The 19,659-nt window shown below is 47.4% G+C and overlaps 1 protein-coding gene across 2 annotated transcripts in view; it reads right to left on the minus strand.

Moving 5' to 3' along the window:
- Positions 1–264: 264 nt before the first annotated feature.
- LOC115130329 (transcriptional activator GLI3-like) overlaps positions 265–19,659 on the minus strand; it is a 138,972-nt gene continuing 119,577 nt past the window's right edge. For both annotated transcript variants that reach the window (XM_029661358.2, XM_029661357.2), the window contains exons 10-15: positions 17,772–17,912; positions 8,551–8,700; positions 8,104–8,268; positions 7,552–7,836; positions 5,120–5,513; positions 265–4,479 (exon numbers count right to left, since the gene is read on the minus strand). In XM_029661358.2, the coding sequence (XP_029517218.1) occupies positions 2,057–4,479; positions 5,120–5,513; positions 7,552–7,836; positions 8,104–8,268; positions 8,551–8,700; positions 17,772–17,912 (3,558 nt within the window). In that variant the 3' untranslated portion in view covers positions 265–2,056. The remainder of the gene's footprint in view (positions 4,480–5,119; positions 5,514–7,551; positions 7,837–8,103; positions 8,269–8,550; positions 8,701–17,771; positions 17,913–19,659) is intronic.

The raw sequence follows: 19,659 nt of genomic DNA on the forward strand, positions 1-19,659 counted from the left end.
GGTTTATACATCAATTGTTTAGTGATTTAATCCCATTTCAAGGGCAGTGAATTCTTAGTAATGTGGTTTGTCTCATGCAGAAATGGCAGTGACGTTCGCAGTCAATGAATGGTTCATTCTATCCCATTTACTTATGTGTTATGGTGGGTTGATGACCTTAGTCCAACAAACCCATGTAACCAATGGAAGATCGGCCCCTTATCCATCTGAGTGTGTTTTATATCGTATCTAAACCAGCACACATGCAAGACAGGAGACTTTAAATATAATTTCCTTTTTTTTTATTAAAACCATACAAACATTTGTGGTCAGTTATAAAATAGCAAAGTGGCTCTTCTGGCAGACGGGCAGTGCTGAGCACTACGTGCACCATTCAGAGCCAAATCTGCCTGGACTAGAAGCAGGGTCTGGGAATCCCTGCTTTAAGAGTAATTTCTTTATTGGCCCCTCGTGCCTCATCCTCATATCTGAGCTAAACCTACAGAAAGAATAATGTATTTACAGGTATAAAAACACAAAAAGGCAAGAAAATGTGAAAACAAAAGAAAACTAAAGATGCATTTTACACATCTTGACCTTTTCAATAATATTTTTTTTTAATATAAATGTTTATGTAAATTTTACAGGTATCACAAAACACTTAGCATGTGTATTTTTTTCATAATTAACAATGGAAGATTGGCAGTGATCTTTTTCTTTTCCGACAGGCAGATTTTAAGGCACATACCTCATGGCCATTCCCTCTGGTCTCCTTTGACAAGGGAATGAATTCTTACCTCTTTCAAAACAAAACACCATTGATGCACAGCTAAAAAAGACAAAAAGTACCAAAAAACACCAAAACGATTCCGTACCTCATTGCTTTGCCACTGAAGAATAAGGAAACAATTTAATATACTGTACACACTGTCATGTGAGACTGTAAGGTGATACTAACACTGTTGAAAAAGTCGCTGCACTCCTTAGTGGCAAGACATACGGTGCTGTACCACTTTGGAGACTAGAATATGGATTATCCACTATTTGAATGTCTATTAGACATCAGAATCAGATTTCTAAAATGGTCAAATATAATGGCGGATAAAAAAAACTAACAGAACATACAAACGCTACACTTTTGGTCTGTGAATCATATGCTACGCTTAGAATGAATGGATCTGTTGGATCTGACAGCGAGAATCTGATTCTCACAAAGAAAATATACAAAAAAACACATTGTTATATACACCTGTGAGTACCATTACGGACATTGTAAAATCAAGCAATTGGAGTATGAATTAAAGAGCTACTTATGACGCTTGTGTGAATTCTAAGACTGAAGGCTGGTCCTTTTAAACGTGGGCTCAATACCATATTATTTGTGATACTCTGTCAAACACACACCATCAATTGGTAAGACTTGGTAGAAGCACTGAGAAACACTAACATTTACATATTCGCAAAAGTAACATACTAACAAAATGACAATAGCAAAGGTGTAAATATCATTTTATAAAGCAAGTCATTATAGAAGGATAACGCCATGGGCATCCGTTGTACCATAATGGTAAATGGCACATCCAAAAGGATTAGATACTTGGCACGTGCTAGTCTACGTACTTATAAAGACAGTGTTTATGTTTGACCTTGAATACAACATGCATTTATATCAACAGTGTACAGCAAAAAAAAAACATAAAAAACAGCGACGATACACAGAATACTGTTTGAAAGGGACGAGACCAGAGAGGCCGTCAGAGGCCTCACTTGCTCACCATCGTAATACAAAGGGAAGGGCTTCCAAAAATAGCCTTCATTCCAGAAAAGGAATATATCTATATATACTTTTTGTCACATCCCCTGTCTCAGAAGGGAGGGGATGACACTTTTACAAAATAAATCCGATTGGCAACACATTTGTTTCGGGGTGCACTATGTAAGTATAATAAACTCGTAATCTGTCACTTTGTCTTAAGCGTCGCCACCTTTTCCCCTCTGTTCTTTACATGCGTCAGTTTTTTCCTCTACTTCCTTTCACCAACGGGAGGGAGGGATGGAGCAAAGGAAGGAGGGAGAGTTACTGCATGATGGCTAGGAACTTGCTCTCCTCGGCGAGGGTGGTGAGCAGGGAGCTCATGTCCCCGATGGCCATGTTACTGAGGTTGGAGGGCATCATGCCCGCGGTGCTGTGGAAGGTGGCGGAGACCCGGGGCGTGGTGAGGCGGGACGAGTTCCGGGACATGCCCTGGAAGATGGAGGGGCTGATCACCCCCGACACCAGACTACCCTGGTCATAGCCCACCCTCACGTCCTCTATCATGGCTCCGAAATCCAGCGGCAACACGTTGTCTAGGACGTTGACCAAGCCGCCCGCGCGGCTGTCCACCGTGCTTGTCACCTGGTCAGCCACCGGGGAGAGGAGGGAGGCCGCGACCGAGGAGTCCCCGCCTAGCCCCACCTGCTCGTTCATGGTCTCCAGCAGACACTGCTCCTCCATTGGAGAGAAAGACAAGGTCTTGGTCTCCAGCGGGTCAAAGCACACAGCCTGTTCGCTGAAGCTCTGGTCCAGATAGCCCTGGTCAGGAGCCTCCAGCTTCAGCCCGGACACCTGGTGGGCCAGGGAGCAGTGACTGGCTTGGTTCCTCAGACTCTGCTGCTGCTGGGTGAGGTTCTGCTGGGTAAGGTTGACATGGCTACCGTTGGTGGTGCTCTGTTGGGCATTCAGGTACTGCTGTGGTCTGGCGGGGTGCCTATAGCTGCTGTTGGCCTGCTGCAGGCGGGGGGCGGGGGCCTGGGGGTGGTGGAGCGCTGGGGCCTGTGAGAGGCTGTCCACGGAGGCCCGGCTGAGGAGCAGGTTGTCTCCAATCTGCCTGGAGGTTCCATGGTTCTGGGTCTGGTACTGCTGCTGGCTGTAGCCCTGGGGCAGAGGCCCCACAGAGATCTGGGAGAAGTCAGGCCGGCCGAAAGTGTGTGTGGGGTTGTGGCCGTTCCCTCTCATCTCCATGCAGGAGTGGGTGGTCGCCTCTAGCTTCACCCCGCCATTGACTCTGCATAGGGGTTGGGGTTGGCCTGGCTGGGCACAGCGGTTCTGGAAGTCTCTGGTAGTAACTGTCTGTTGTTGCTGCTGCACCACCATGTTCCCAAACCTCCCGAATGATGAACCGGCACCCAGACCTTGGTGCTGCTCTGTGGCGGCCCATCGGCCACACCTCTGCTGGGCCTGGACCTGGGGCTGCCTCTGAGGGGACCTCTCAGCACTCCCTGAGCTGACCTCGTTCCACTGAATGGGCATGCCGTCTTTACTGGGGCCCTCTCTCTCCAGTCCCTGCTGCTGTTGGTGGCGCTGCTGGAGACTGTGGATGCACTGGTTCAGCCCTGGGCCCTGGTCCTGTAACTCCCCTCCAGGGAGATGGCCATTGTCCCCAGCCACATGGTTCCCCAGGTGGTTGTTGTAGGAGTCTGCCTGGTCCTGTGAGCGGAGGTACTGCACCAGGTCGTCAGGCAGCATGTCCTCATCCCCCAGCAGCAGGGCTCCCTCCTCCTCCATAGCCAGGGCCTCCAGGGCCGCATGCTCCATGATACTGGGGGGGCAGGGAGAGGAAAGCAGGCCCCCTCTCTGGAGATTCCCCTCTGAGCGTGTGTAGTTCTGCAGGCTGAAGCTGCGGCCCTCTGCCGTGGGATGCTGGAGGCCTGCTAGAGGGGGAAGTGGGTGGATGTTGTTAAGGCTGCTGAAGCGCTGGACCTGGGGCAGCCCGAGGAACTCCGGGTGGGTTTGCTGAGGCTGGGTCCGCACGGGGTCGCTAGCCCTTCGGTCCGGGCCATTCCCCGGGCCCTCGCCGGGGTAATAGCCCCTACGCCGGTAGTCTCGGTACCCGCCGTGGCCCCCGTACCCATTGGTGGTGCTGCCGTCGCTGCAGCGGCGCGGCCTGACCAGTGGGGGCAGCGCGTGGTTGCCTACACATCCATCTTGGCCATCGCCCATCATGGCCATGCGGGTCTTCAGGCTCATGCGCTCCATGTTGGGCAGCGGCGTGGGGGGTGGGCCGCCCGTGGCAGCAGCGTACTTGGCCTTTAGGTGGTAGTGTTGCGCCGGCGTGAGGTTGAGCATACCCTTGGAGCCTCCCCCGACGCCCGCCCACCCTCCACCCACAAACACTCCACCTCCTCCCCCGCACTGGCTGGCCTCGCTGGAACGGCGTGAGGCATCAGTGGAGATGGGGTCATAGGAGTCGGTGGAGCTAAGGTTGTGGTGGCGGCGGTGGTGACCAGGGGTGTTGGCCGCCTCGCTCTGGGACGCCTGGCTGGAGCGCCTTGACGAGAAGCACGGAGAGATGCCCGAGGAGCGCCGGCTGCTGCTCAGGTAGGCCGAGCTGGTGGCGCTGCCACTGCTGTCCCGCCGGTCACCGTGCTCGATGCCGCGGAGCAGGCTGAGCACCGTCAGCTCTGTGCTACCCAGCTCGGGACGAGGAGGAGGCTGGGATAACCTGCCCAGGCATGAACCTGAGAGAGAGAGGGGGGAGTGAGAGGGGAGGAGTGAGAGGGAGAGAGGGGAGGAGTGAGAGCGAGGGAGGACGGGGGGAGAGGAAAAAAGACAGAGGGTGGAAGGGAAAAGGAGGGGTGGTGGAAGTGTATGTGGGGGAAACAGAGAAAGAGGGGGAGAAAGAGAGAGAGTGTGGAGAGAGAAAGATGAACACAATATAAGTGAGGAGAGATCCCTCAGACAGATGCAACCTTCTCACAAACACAGTTTGGCCATGAAATTCTATTACATGCTCTAATCACTGATGTGATATATGATGTGATATGATATGGGTTTGATTCTGATTTCCAGCGGAACATTTGTTAAGCCTGTGAATTCAAGTCCGATCTGCAGGGAGGGAAATTCCAGGTAATCAAACCGCGATCTGCTGAGACATTTGGAGTTCTTTTCACAACCCAATACTAGTGTCAATATTATTTTACATATCTATTGGCCTTTACAGTGTTCAGGGATGTTTAAACTGATATTGAATGTCCATGGAGTAAAACAGACTTCTCAGCCTAAGTCTCTGTAATGAAACACTATTATTCTTTGTGTAACATAAGCATGGCCTCAGAGGACCAGGACAGGGTGGTGGATATGAGCATGGTGGATCCTTACCCAGCACGGCAGGTCCCTTGGGTGGCGGTGTGGGGGATAGGGGGCCCACCCTGGGCATAAGGGCTCCTCCTCCTCCATTCACCTGCTTCAGCCTCTCCATCTTCATGTGCTCCATCCATCTCATGGGCCGGCCCACGTTCCTCCTCGCCTGCAGCGCCAACGTAGCCGCCGTGGCTGTCGACACCGTGGAGTCCATTATGGGGGCGTCACGGCCCCCCTCCAACTCCTCCAAACCCTCCTCCTCCTCCAGCTCCTCGTCTTCCTCTCCCGGCCCCTCGCCCAGTCCCACCACCCCTCCCCTCACAGCAAGCTGGACTCCATGGCTGGGATAGGCGCTGATGGGGGACTGGTCACTGCTGCATGTAGACTGACCGCCAGGGCTTGGCTGAGACGTCTGTGTGGGGAGCGGGTGTGAGGGTATAGGGAGGATCAAGTAAAAGATGAGAAGAAGTAGAATCGATTATTACCAAGTACACGTGACACACTGAGAACACGTTCATTTTCTCAAAGGTCTGCGAAATATGATTAAAACACACGATGACACCATGTGATGCAGCTGCCTGGGACATGCTTTCCACAGGAGTAAACAACAACACAATGGCATTTCTGATTGTGATTGGTCATATTAATTCATTGAGTCCGGGCATGACCTACCACCTTCATATCTACAGACCAGGTTTGCATTTAACTGTCATTACAGCAGTAGACATGAACACAGGGCTCGGTTTGTCCATTGGTTTGTCCAATGTCTTCTGTTTTGTAAACAACGTCAACTGAATCACGGAAGCGTGAGTAACGCCTCCCCTGTGTGTCGTCCAATGGACCGGTCCAGACTATAACAAACACTCCCGTGAAGGTAGTGGGATATAGACTATTTTCAGACAAGGGGGTGGGGGTGGACAAAGGCTTCTTTTCAGACTAACTAAGGCCTAATTGGGTTGTTTACTCTGATTTACCCAAAATGGAGATCAGTGAAGAGAAAAATATTCACTTTTTGGCACGGTGCAAAACTGCAAAGCGAGACATTCCTTTCCTGTAGTTTGAATGGTCCGGATTCCACCAAATGCATTCGGCTGCACAATAGAGCCCCCGGCAGTGTTGGGCATACTTTTAATACACATAAACAATGTTGGAAATGCACTTAGTTCTGCCCCAAGCTATTTCACTTAGGGAAAACATTGCTCTCCAAAATAAGAAAACGCTTTGATGAAAATGAAGATTTCTCATTGCCACATTGCAATGTGAAGTGTGTAAAAGAGAGAAAAAAACGTAACGGCCGTGACCGTGGACAGTTTTGTAAAGACGTCTAATGAGCTAAATGATGATGCCACAAGGGAGGAGGATAAAAGGTAAACAGACTCATTTTGAATGAAATGGCTACTGAAAGGATGTTAACAAGGTGAATGAGACACGAGGGTTTTTACAAATGCAATATGGCAACATGAAGGGACACCTATCTCACCTGATTACCCACTGTCCATAGAGAGAGAGAGAGAGAGAGAGAGAGAGAGAGAGAGAGAGAGAAAGGGAAGAGCAAAGCACGGCGCATTGGACAAAAGAAAACATTCATTTGTTATAGTGTTATTCGTAAGAGGTTAGATCACACGTAAAACCCATGTGCTGTCCACGTCCCCGGCTGACGTCCCAGTAATCATGTTCGGTTTAAGTGAGCATTATGGTATAGTACATGGTTAGAGTTAAAGTGAATATATACTGAGTATACCAAACATTAGGAACACCATTTAGTTGCAATCTCCCCCCCCCCTTTTTGCCCTCAGAACAGCCTCAATTCGTCAGGGTATTTGGTATTTTATTAGGATCCCCATTAGCTGTTGTAAAAGCAGCAGCTACTCTTCCTGGACTCTACAAAGTGTCGAAAGTGTTCCACAGGGATGCTGGCCCATGTTGACATCCACCAATGCTTCCCACATTTGTGTCAAGCTGGCTGGATGTCCTTTGGGTGGATGTCCTTTGGGTGGATGTCCTTTGACACAAATCAGTAACGCCTGGCATCTACTACCATACCCCCGTTCAAAGGCACTTAAATCGCTGTCTTGCCCATTCACCCTCTGAATGGCACACAGACACAATCCATGTCTCAATTGTGTCAAGGCTTAAAAATCCTTGTTTAAACAATCTTCTCCCCTTTATCTACACGGATCAAAGTGGATTTAACAACATTAAATGATCATAGCTTTCACTTGAGCAGGTGTTCGTAATGTTTTGTCCACCAAGTAGAGCATTGTTAGAACCTATTAAGGTGACATTTCAGATAGATGGGCTGCTATCCCCATAGAAATATAATGACTAAATCAGGCAATCCCCATCCAATTTACCATTCCGTGATGGGTGAACCAACAGCAGTAATTATATTTCTCGGGTTATCCCATCATGCAGTGTATGTTACTGTGTGCCCTCAGAGAGGGGCTCACCATAGGCTTCTCTGTCTTGATGGACTTGACCTGCAGACATTCGTCCTGTTTCGAGGTAGCGTGGTTGTACTCCCTTTGGTCTGCGTATCCCCCTAGTTGCCCCGGCGACCGGCCCTGTCCGTTGCCCCCCTCTCGGGACTGCGGCGGGGGACGTGGGAAGGCGTCGCTGCGCTGCTTCTTGGTCACGTGCGCCTCTGGCCCGTGCACGGTCTTTACGTGCTTGCGTAGGGAGCTGGGGTCCGTGTAGCGTTTGGTGCAGCCAGGGATCTTACACACGTAGGGTTTCTGGAACATAGAGATACATTATATTGCATTATATTATTAGTATAGTATATTATGTTAGTATACAGTTCTATTTAATTCTATGTTCTGGAAGGAGAGAGGAGAACAGATGGGGCCAGTGACAGGATGCTTCTGTTTCTAAAGGCCTCCAGCAATGAACCGCATACACATATACAGTCAGTGGCATACGGAGATGACTTGTTGCTGAGCTGTGTGTGTGCGCGCTGTGTGAGTGAACCTGTGTGTTTGCGTGTGTGTGTGTGTGTGTACCTCGTTGGAGTGTGTGCGGTTCTGGTGCTTGGCTCTGTCGGAGGCGTTGGAGAAGGCCTTGTTGCAGCCCTCGTGTTCACAGACGTACGGCTTCTCTCCAGTGTGGGAGCGCAAATGGGTCTTCAGGTTCTCCAGGCGAGAGTAGGCCTTGGGACATCCCTCAAACTGCGAAGAAGAAGAAGAATGAGAAAAGAGAGCGATGAGGAGACGGAACCCACACACTCGTCAAACACAGCTCTAATGCTTCATCCTGGCCGAGACCAGTTAACCTCAACAATATATATAACTGACGAAGGTAGAAGTGTGACAGATTGTTTATTAAATGTAAGGATGCACCATCCTCACATACCCACAACCATCTAACAACAGCTAACTCTTTATGTATTCCCATATCTAAGCCCATGATGTAAAATAAACATTGTGGGAGTGTTGTGGGAACGTTCTCACGGTGCATCTGTGTGGTTTCTCCCCGGTGTGTCTCCTCATGTGGACCACCAGCATGTACTGGGCCTTAAAGGGCTTCTGTTCCCGAGAACATTCATCCCAGTGACACACAAACTCCTTCTTCTCCCCGTGGATGTGGTCGTTGTTGATGTGCTGAGAGAGGAAACAAGCAGAGGTCAATCACAAGTCAATCTGGATTCAATGTGATTTGTTATGATTCAATATATTCATTATGATTCAGTTGATTCGTTATTCATTATGAATCAAGACCGGTAGGAGTCAACAGTATTTTGTCTGTAGAGAAGCTGCTTTAACCAGACGTGTAGTGACGGGCGAGCACCACAAGGGGGCCAAGGGACCCAGAATAGGTGCAGTGTTACCAGAGTATGTGAGCAGAGCATGGAGCCTAGCGTGCCTAATTTGACTGGAGCGTGGAGCATCGGCCTTCTCGCCTTGTCCAATTTCGCTCCAGTAGCACTCACGTCTACTTGTGTGTTGTTATAGCCCCTTGCTTTAGCTACTGTCATGGAGTTTGCTAAATCTTTTCAGAAAACTGATTTAAAAACCCCAGGTGCAAAATCAAGGTGAGGACCAAGAGCAAGAGAGGGTCATTGTGGAATCTGAAAAGACAGGAATCCCAAAAGCATGATGGTGTACTTACTATGTGCACATGCTAAAATAAAGGAATGAGGTGGTTAGATAACTAAGTGTGTCATTGTAGCAAAGTATTTATAAACTAAAATGCACATCTCTTAAAAGTGTCCTTCATTTATGTTATATTATCTATACAATAGGCCATAATTGATTTTGGCACAATAGGCCTGGCATATTTCAAGGAGCTTTCCATTTTGATTGGGTTATTTTGCCTAAAAACCTTCCGGCCTACATATATATATATATATTAAAAAAAAGAAAACTCTGAATCCCTGTCCAGCCTGGCAAGAGTGGCCAAAAGGGTGTTTAGCATCCTCAGTGGCTCTGCAAGGGAGGAGAGGATATCCTCCGCTGCTGGTCTGCTCTCCAGGCACCATCTCATGATCCCGAAGCCACAGACTGGCCAAACTTGTGTTTCTAAAAATGTAGACTACCTAATAAGGCATTTTTTTGTTTTATTTGTATTTAATTCGAAGTAAGTCACAGCCTATGATGACAATTTATACTGTGATGAATTAATACAACAAAATGTTATTTAGTGCTTAATGTCCCCGAATCCATACAAGCCTGGTGTATTGCACTTGAAAATGCGTCACAATATATTTCTTTGTAGGCTATAGCCTTGAAATAATTGAAATAATATAGCCTAAATAATTAATGTCTGTTCTTCTTAGGCTCCCTGTCTGGCTCCTGACCTATTTAGAGTGTTTATATGCTGTTTAATATGACATGTAGCCTATTTGAAATGATGAGAGCTTCTTACAATCACCGTTTCATGTTTATTAAAATAATTTTGAAGCGGCAGTTTTAGCGCAGCAGTTGGAAAGGACTTCGAGCGCCGGAGCGCTCAGGAGTCCACGAGCGATGAGCGGGAAATCCGACTGCTCAACTCACATCCTCTGAGTGTTACAGAGAACGAAGCAGTAGGAAGCAAATAACGGCAGTTGGAGAAAGGGAACTCTTTCTGTTGCACACATTATGTATGTATGTATACACATGACAGAGCGGGGTAACCACGTATTTAATGGAAAAGGAACATTCAAAATAAGGACCAAATCCCACAGTTGACAGAGACTTAATATTTACTTTGTGCCAAGTCCAGTAAATCCCTACTGAAGTTCCTTCCTCATCATATATTTTCTTAGCTTTCTTTTCAGTGTTATCATCCATCATTGTTTCCCCAATCATTTTTTCTCTCTCTAACTTTCTATCTCCTCCCATTGTTTCATATTCTCTCTCTCCATTCCTTTTTCTTCCATTCAAATTTGTACTCTGAGGAATAAAGGGGAGACTCGTGAGTCTCAGTGTCCGATCTGAACAGGCTTTTCAAATAAAACCCTGTCACTTCCCATCACATGGGGGCTCCTGCCCCTCCGTGACAAGTGCTGACAGTTGTGCTGCCGTGGCAACTTCCAATCTGAGGCTGGGGGGGGGGGGGGGGGAATCTAAAGTTCACTCAAAGTGTCTCAAATGCCAGAGCTTTACATCTCCAGCAAAGCATTATATCTAGTGAGCACGACACAGCCCTGGTTTCTCTCCTCTCTCACCTCCTCTCTCTCTCTCACCTCCTCTTCCCTTCTCTCACCTCCTCTCTCTCGCCTCATCCCTCCCTCTCTCTGTCTCTCTGTCTCTCTCTGTCTGTCTTACACACTGACCAGTAAAAAGGGGTAAGTGGACAGTTAAAGGGGGATAAGAGAGTAAAGACAAAGAGAAGAAGAGAAAAAAAGGCACACAGACTTGGAATCCTCCGGGGATGAAGTCAACATCTGGCCCTCTCACAAAGACAACAGTGTAGTGTGGTGGCCTCTGAAGGGCCTTTCCGAGAGCAATTTAAACCAAGGGAGACAGACACAATATCCTGACCAAAAGGAACCTGTCTTATTACATTCCTGAGCAGAGACGGGGAGAGAGACCTCTGCCTTAGGGGGATGGGAAAGAAACAGGGGGATAAATAGAGACTTGACTTTGAGAGGTCTTAAACGTCTGGGAGAAACAAGTCATTGTTAGAGTATCTTTGTGTTGTCTTGTAACACATTTTGAGCCACCAAACAACAGGAGGAGAACAGCAGAAGACAAGAATAAGAGAAATAAGGGGGAGTCAGTCGAGTGTTAGAGGTAAAGAGGTGCAGAGGGAGGGGAGTTCATCCTCCCATTCCACTTTATGACACAAAGGCAGCCTGTGTCTGTAGTGTCCTGCCTCTTCAACTACTGTACTGAAGAACCCACATACTTATAAAGACACTCCCAAGAAGTCAGGGCAGTGTGTGTGTGTGTGTGTGTGTGTGTGTGTGTGTGTGTGTGTGTGTGTGTGTGTGTGTGTGTGTGTGTGTGTGTGTGTGTGTGTGTGTGTGTGTGTGTGTGTGTGTGTGTGTGTGTGTGTGTGTGTGTGTGTGTGTGTGTGTGTGTGTGTGTGTCCCCAGACAAAGGTAGCATTGTCCCCAGCCAGCAGCCCCTCCCCCTGTCCAGTCTGTGACCCAACACTCAAGCCTGTGGGGTCCTGACCAGGGCACCGTCACAGACTTTTGTTCCCATCAAAGGAAGGGACGTACCCCTAAACAGACAGAACCCTATGAGGTCGGACCTTACTTCAAGAGAAAGGCCCCCATGGGCCCTCGAGACTCAGAACAATTGCACTTAACTAACCCCTTATGTAGTGGGAGCCAGGGGTGTCCTACACAGGCAATATGATGACAGAACAAGTGCACTAAAACTGCCATCTCTTCACCAGCCACGTGCACTTTCCTGCCCTGTTCTGCTCTCAGAGTCCAACTACATCAATCCGTTACACAATGCAATCGTTAAGTTCCGGCTCCAATTGACTTTACGTATCAACAAGGGTCCTCCATTCATTTCAACCTGACACGTTTACATTTTTGGAGTGACAAAAAAATTATAATCCCAGAGAGAAAACGATTGGGGTTTGGAGATTGAGAGCTGTGGACATTAGTTTTCCCTTAGATTGATCTTCCCTCCTCCTGTCACAAAACCGCTCCTCACTCCTTCCCCTCCCTTTCCCCTCAGTCTCTGTGAGGGAATCCCTGTGGCAAGCGATCAGTCTGCGTCGCGCGCCGTTCCATATCCCCTAGCTGAGTGCAATGGGAGGGATGGGAGCACCTCAGTGTTGTTGCGCTGTTGGCACCCGCTCCCCTGTTCCCCCTCGACCCCCCCCCTCCCCAACCCCTCCCGCCAGCCCGTACAAATGACCAGGGGCCGTTGACGGATGTGATGCATGGGGCCCGGCGCTGACAGAGAGGGGCCCGGACCGCAGACGACCCTAATGGTCATGATCTAATGGCAATTTGTATTGAATCAATAATCTCAATGTTGAGCGGATGGACAGACAGGACGTGTTGGACTCTGCGTAATGGACAAACTGGGGCTGATAGCTGCGGTGGCGGCAGCACACAAGCGGGTTATTCATCTTCACCCTGGCAGCTTATTGGCCACTGAGATGGATTCAGGAGTAAGAGGGCCAGAGGGAGACACAGGCTCGGGCTGGGATGAGCACAGAGTGCACACACACATGCGCGCGCACGTGCACGTGCACATGCACGCACACACACACACACAGTACACATACAGGTATAGAGTGACGTATCAATGTTAGTGTATAACACACTGATATAACACGTTGACATACAAACACACACACATAATTTGATGTGCATAATTTGCATAGGACAGGTACAGAATATACTCAAAGGAAATTGTATTATTTATTATTTTCACTCACTCCAGATAATTTCATGGATTTACACCTACAGAGCAAATTGGCTAGCGTTACCTAGTGTTGATTTTTCAGTGTTACAGAACAATTAACACTGCAAGTGTTAAATTAACCCTCATTGGTGTAAAATAACCCCTGTGTTGGTGTTAATAACAGCATTGAACCAAAAACATGCCCACATTATCATATTTCCCAGCATGCTCTATTGTAGGTAGATTTTTTTAGAACTGTTTGTTTCAATATCTGTGCTTTGTACATTGATTGGTTCATTCATATTTTGCTACTCAAATATAAATGACATACATTTTCTAAACTAATATGTTACTTGGATTTATTGCACCCGTTACGGAAATGTTTGTTCCAATTGCTTTAGGTAGTCTTATATTGTAGTCTTCCCAACCCTGGGAGTCATTCTGAATGCAGGCTGTAGCTACAAATTACAAAGGTTGGCTATCCCCTCTCTGGCTGATTTCCAAACGTGATGGGGAAATGAGGCTTCCTGAAGTATTGAGGCTTTCCAGCCAATGTTGTCGAAAATAAGTTCATTACTCAGAGCTTCCTTATCTGTTCACAATTAGTGACATCTGCTGGTCAGCAATAAATAGCAACGTGTGATTATCAGATTTTTCCCCCCCTCCACTGATTTTATCCGAACACCATGGCGCAGCGGCAAGTCGTTGGCTTTATTAGCCTACAATCAGTTGGATTAGCAGCTTCGCATCTTACTTCATGCTTCTCTTTTTTGCCTTCAAGTTGACTATTTTTCAAAAACGGAATCTATGGCACTATTTAGGATGCTTAAGACAGAAGCTTATACTATACTAAATAAAACAAATGATTTGGACAACAGTGCAGAAAAGTGTGCTTTCACATAAAACCATTTTTGAAATAGTGTGACTTCAATGGGATTTGACCTCATATCTGTCCCTGAATGTTCCGTAGTTCCTTCTGCTACCTGCTAAGCTACCGGTCAGGTGGAACAACAAGTACAAAAATCCTAACTATATTTATAAGTACGGTATCCAGTAGAGGTCAGTGTTTGAAAACAGCATCGAAGAAAGCACCGGAACCACATCAAAATCAGTGGCATCTCGCATTTTGGAAAAAGCATAGATGACGTACTTCTGATAAAGTGATACGCGCATCGGCACACTGCTTCGAAGTTAGCCACTTAGCGATTTCGACGCATGCCTCAGAGCTCCAGTATCAAACGTAACATCACTAGATTCCAATAGGATTTACATGTCACTTTGCAAGCCAGTATAATGTGACTTGCGGGCCTGCTGTGGCCTGTAAACCATGCATTTTAGGCCACTGTATTAGGGTAAATCTAGGCCCTCAAAATAAGGCCTTATAAAATACATATTGTATTGTGTTAAAGAATTACATTTTAATGTTAACATACTCGCTTAGGATCTTGGTGAATTCCAAAGGACTGAAAATGGATGGTGGTATCTCTACAAGTCACTTGAAAGGCAAGGCACCATGGGAAATATGCAAATTAGGCATTATACTAAGGAAAGTATTAATGTAACACTGTTCCAGTGTCTATACGGGTCCACACTTTCAGTGTTAAACACTTGGTGTTGATTTAACTCTGGAGAATGTGCTGTGCATGTATTATAGCTACACATGCATACACATAAACACACCAGATACACAGAATCCCATCAATACTTAACCACTTTCCTCCATTTTCCCCAACCACTTCAAAATCCATCTACAGTGCATCCTTATCAAACTCTTTCTGGGACATACATTAGAATGCAAGCGTGCATGAAAATAGGGCCTGTTTACAAGGCAATTTCACTAAGCTGTGGGACCCGCAACACCGTTTAGCTTTATCAAACTGAGCCTAATAAATCATATGCTCTTTTGTGATGTCAATTGCTGAAGTGCTTTGTGCAAAGAAAGAAAAAAATTGGGAAAAAGAGGCAAGGGAGGGAGGGATATGGAGGGAAGGAGGGAGGGAGAGAGTGAGGGAGTGGAGGAGGGAGGGGGGGTTTAGAACTGGCATGTGTAATTCAGCACAGCCTTTTCATCTTGGAGTAAGATACTCCAGACAGATAAGGTGCCTAATCCTTCTCCTGATCAAAAAAGAATCTGCATTTTACCAATTAAAGGGCTGCGCCAGCAGGCGGAGAGGGGGCCGCATTCTGACTGAGCCCAACTTTATCTCCCCTCAACACCGGGGAGGCACGCAGGCTGCAACCACCGCCTTATAGCATGGTTGTATACTGGGGGAGCAAACAGGGGTGCTAACGCTAACATCATGCCATCTCCATCTAAGAGCAAGGACATTACAACGCCACCTAGGGAGATGACCCAGAATAGGGGGGGGGGGTCGAAGTTGACTGCTACTTTCAACATGCAGGTACACACACAACCCAGCTCAGGGTCACCCCATTTGAGACCCTTTCTGACCCCCCCACCCACTTAGACTCTGCAACATCTCTCCAAAGACACCCCAGTTCAAAACCCCCCAAACATCTCAGACAGAGACATTAAAGAATCCAGCACCAACCGCTTATCTTTAAAAGTGCTCCCTCGGAGGGTACAGAGGAAAAGGAGAGAAGACGAGCGGGAGCGTGAGAGTGATGCTAAAAAAGGTATTGGAGTTTGAGGAGGGTGAAGTGGGGGAAGGGAGGTCGATGTTGAGAGGCAGAGTTGAAATAAGTGATAGAGAGAGAGAGAGGGAGGGAGAAAGAAATTAAATAAATACAGCAACTGAAAATTGACACCCGCCTCGCTTTTGCTGACTGGGTAGGCCAGATAAGTGAGCTAAATTGCGTAGATGCGATGTTTATCTTATCAGCGGCACCGAGAGCGCTTAAACGCGGATGATAAAGGAACGGGCACAGCGTGTCCTGGCGCCAGTGCATTTGTAGAGTGTAAAAATGTGCATCAGGAGCGCGACAGGAGCCGCTTTTGAACCAAGGTGGAAAGCAATGAGGGTGGCGTACGGCGGATTTGAATTCCAATTCATATTCATCTTCGTAACCATCACTTTTTTTAACACTTCAAATAGTAGTTTTGAAGTGTATAACTTGCCTCACTTGCTTCAGATAGCAGTTTTAATTTAAGAGTTTTTGCCTAATATCAGACTATTGACAAAGAACAATCGATTGAAAACAATCAAACAATTCTAAATGTATCAGAACTGAAAACTATGTCGTTAACTTTACCTCACACTACCAATCAAAGCCAGGCTGGAGGCATATTCTATTATTTCTCGCCATAACCATTCTATAAAATGAGCTTAAATAAAGGGGGAAGGGATATCCCATTGTTTGGCTGTATGGACCCCCCCCCCCAGCATTAGAGGAGAGACACTGTGGTCCAAATACTATACTTATCCTATTACTGAAGGGGGTGGGGGTGAGGAGGGGGAGGGTTGGAGATAAGAGGGTTTTCTCCCCCGCTTGCTGAATTTGAGGGGAGGGGTTCGCTAGGCAAATAGTTTCATTAGCATGTCCCGGCTAACCCTATCTGCATGGGCACATAAAATGAGAAATAAAATACAATGACGGAGAGAGAAAAAAACTATTCTGAGTGAACTTGCAAGGGAAAAGACAATGAGGACGTGTTGACTATTTCCTGACATGGAGCAGTATCTCTTCTCAGATGCACAGCAGTGAAACCTACGCGAGGTCAGGGTAGTTAGTGTGTGGAGAGTGGACATTGTTAGGGTAAAACAGATGTTCACCCAGTGGAACTAAAAGGAGAGTGAACAAGCTCTTACCCAGTATGATGCACCGCCCTCACCCCGGCCCAAATCGCCCTGCCCCCCGGAAACAGGGGCAAGAACTTGTCAAGATCCTCAACCTTTGAGCAGAGCCCTTCAAACGCGGGAGGCAGCCCATTCCGCGCTGAGGATATCAATTATAGATAGGGGTTACCGCCGCGGCCGCGGATTGCAATGTCAGACGCCGGGATAGACAGCCGTGGAGAGCTGGGGAGCTATCTATCAGATGTGTGCTGATGGGGGTGGTTGGTGTGTGTGTGTGTGTGTGTGTGCGCGCTTGAAGATACATGTAGTTAAAAGGGACACCACGGTGGCTTCCTTCTCACCATCAGCCCCTCAGCTCCAGCTCTCATGTATCAAACACTGAGAGTGAAGTCAAATCTCCCCTCTCAGTGGGCCTAGTGGTAAGTAGCACACAGCCGGGTCACAGGGGAGACCAGACCAACACCAACGGCATCAGCAATATCATTAATAGTTGGGTTAAGAATAGGCCCTCAGGCTCTACAGGATGAGAGTCCTGGGCAGTGTGAGGAGCTGTATGACAGATGGGGGGAGTATATTACAGTCAATACGGTACAGACGTGTAGACAGTACAGAACAGTGGAGGCTCACGGCCTGGTTGTGCAGGATTTAGTCTAGTCAGTGCCGGCCAAATCAGTTAGTGTCGTAGCACAACAGAGACGTGCTCGGCAGCCTTTGAGCCCATTAACCATCGTCCCCGAAACCAATCTGGAATCCGGCAAGGGCATTACTCAACGCCTGTAGGCTGCAGAACACTCTGCACTGAACACTGAACATGGTGACATACAGGGGGAGGCTGCTGGACCAGAGTGTGGAGAGGGTGTTATGACTGGGGACAGAAGTCCAGGAGAACTATAGGACCAGTTGACTTGGAGGAGGGGGCTCCTAAAATGCACTTCTAAACCGGGTGACCTACTTACTGCTCTATTATTTGCACAGTATCTGCATTCTAAATGTGTCATAACGTTTTGAACTTGAAATTGACAGAGTTTGTATCGCAAAACCAGACGCCATAGTCTCCTATCGATTCTGCCTCCTGGAATTGAAGGCTTCAATACTGAATGACCAGGTACTCACATGTACTAGCTGCTCCTGGGTGTCAAACTCCCGGTGGCAGCTCTCCCAGTGGCAGTTGGTCTCGTACACCACCTCTGGCTCCTGCTTGCTGTCGTCCTTGTCCCCTTCCTCCTTCACAAGAGTCATCCCATCAGGATGGTCCTACAGTACAGAAACACAACAGAGTTACAAAAGAGGACCCAAAACGGACTGTTTTACAGTAGTGACCCAACACTAACCGTGTTACAGCGAGGACACATTTCCCCACTCGCGTCACTTCTTGTTGAACATGGAACGAGGGAGAGCTCGGTTTGTTGTTTTGGAAAGTAATTTGTTTTGGAAACTTTTAAAATTCCAAAGGCACTCGCACATCTGAGCTATCTTTTTTGCAGGTGCATGGTAACAGTTGAATAAAATGAGAGAAAAAAAAGTCTATTGAAAAAGTTTGGTTCCTAGCTAGCTACAGCGACACGGTTGGCATCAGTTGCTGGGACCGCCACTATCTGTCCAGTGATCCTGCTGACCAAGGCTGGGTCTAGCCTAGCTGCTAGCTAGCTGCCTATCAAGCTAGTGGGGTTTTCCTTGAGGTTTAGAGCGCAGCCTGTGATGCGTTTAGCCATTGTGGCTGGGAACGCAGATTGTCCCGGCCTTGTGGCTGTCGAGATCCCCGATGTTTGTTGTTGTTGTTGTTGTTGTTGTTTTCAATCTTCCCTGTGACCTGCCCTGTCTGGAACTGCTAGGAGTAACGGCGTAACCTACGTTGCTACTATGACAAAGACCAAAGCCGGACGGGAGTAACGTTGAGGACAGTGGTCTCTCTGTATCACAGGCGAAGGATCTTTTAAACTAACAAAAAGAGTTCTACAAACAGTTGTTGCAACAACAAGAAAATAGCTGTTGTGTGTTGTGTCTAAATTCTGGTGGAGTCAACTAATAAAATAATGGATGACCTGACCAGAGAAGTCCAGGACCTGAACAAAGTCCTCCCAGGCTCAGCTTGATGAGTTTAAACAGGAGAAGGGCAAGGTGAAAGTAATCTGTAAGTCATTACGAGAGGACATCAGTTCTGTATGGGAATCCATGTTCACAATGACGGAGAAATCACATTATCTCAAGGGACAATCAAGGCGGAACAACATTGTTGTGGATGGAAATGCACAATCTCCACATGAGACCACAGGATGATTGAGGTGGAACGCGCCCACAGGACTGGAAATCGGCCCAGATAACCACCGGCCCAGATAACAGGCCCATTCCGATAGTGGTCAAGTTCCTGAGGTTCAAGGACAAGGTAACTGTTCTGGAAAGAGCCAAGAACTTGAGAGGAATGTACATCTTCCTCAACAAGGACAATCCTGAAGCTGTGCGCCAGAAGAGGAAATAACTTATCCCAGCCATGAAAGCTGCCAGAGACAGGCTCATTGTCCACTCTCCCTCCCAAAAGCCTGGAAGGGATGAGAGTGCCAAGCCTATGGGTTTGTAGCTTCAGCCCCACAGCGTGCGCGCACACACACACACACACACACACACACACACACACACACACACACATACTGATTAATGGACTACTGAATGTATGTACGTTTCTCTTGCTTGGTTTGCGCTTTTCCATATTATGTCTATCTCTGATAAGATACCCAGTAAAGGGCTGAAAATAGCCCATAATATATGTAGCGAAATACGGTTCGTGAAATCAATAACTTGGTAACATCAGATAACATTCATATATTAGCCATTTCTGATACTCAGATAATTTCTTTGAAGATACAGCAGTAGCAATACAAGGATATAACATCTATAGAAGAATGCTTATGGGGGAGGTGTTGCTGTATATATTCAGAGCCATATCCCTGTAATGCTTAGAGAAGATCTTATGTCAAGTGTTATTGAAGTGTTGTGGTTGCAGGTT

Source organism: Oncorhynchus nerka, linkage group LG6 (assembly GCF_034236695.1).
Source record: "Oncorhynchus nerka isolate Pitt River linkage group LG6, Oner_Uvic_2.0, whole genome shotgun sequence".
NCBI classification, from domain to species: Eukaryota; Metazoa; Chordata; class Actinopteri; order Salmoniformes; family Salmonidae; genus Oncorhynchus; species Oncorhynchus nerka.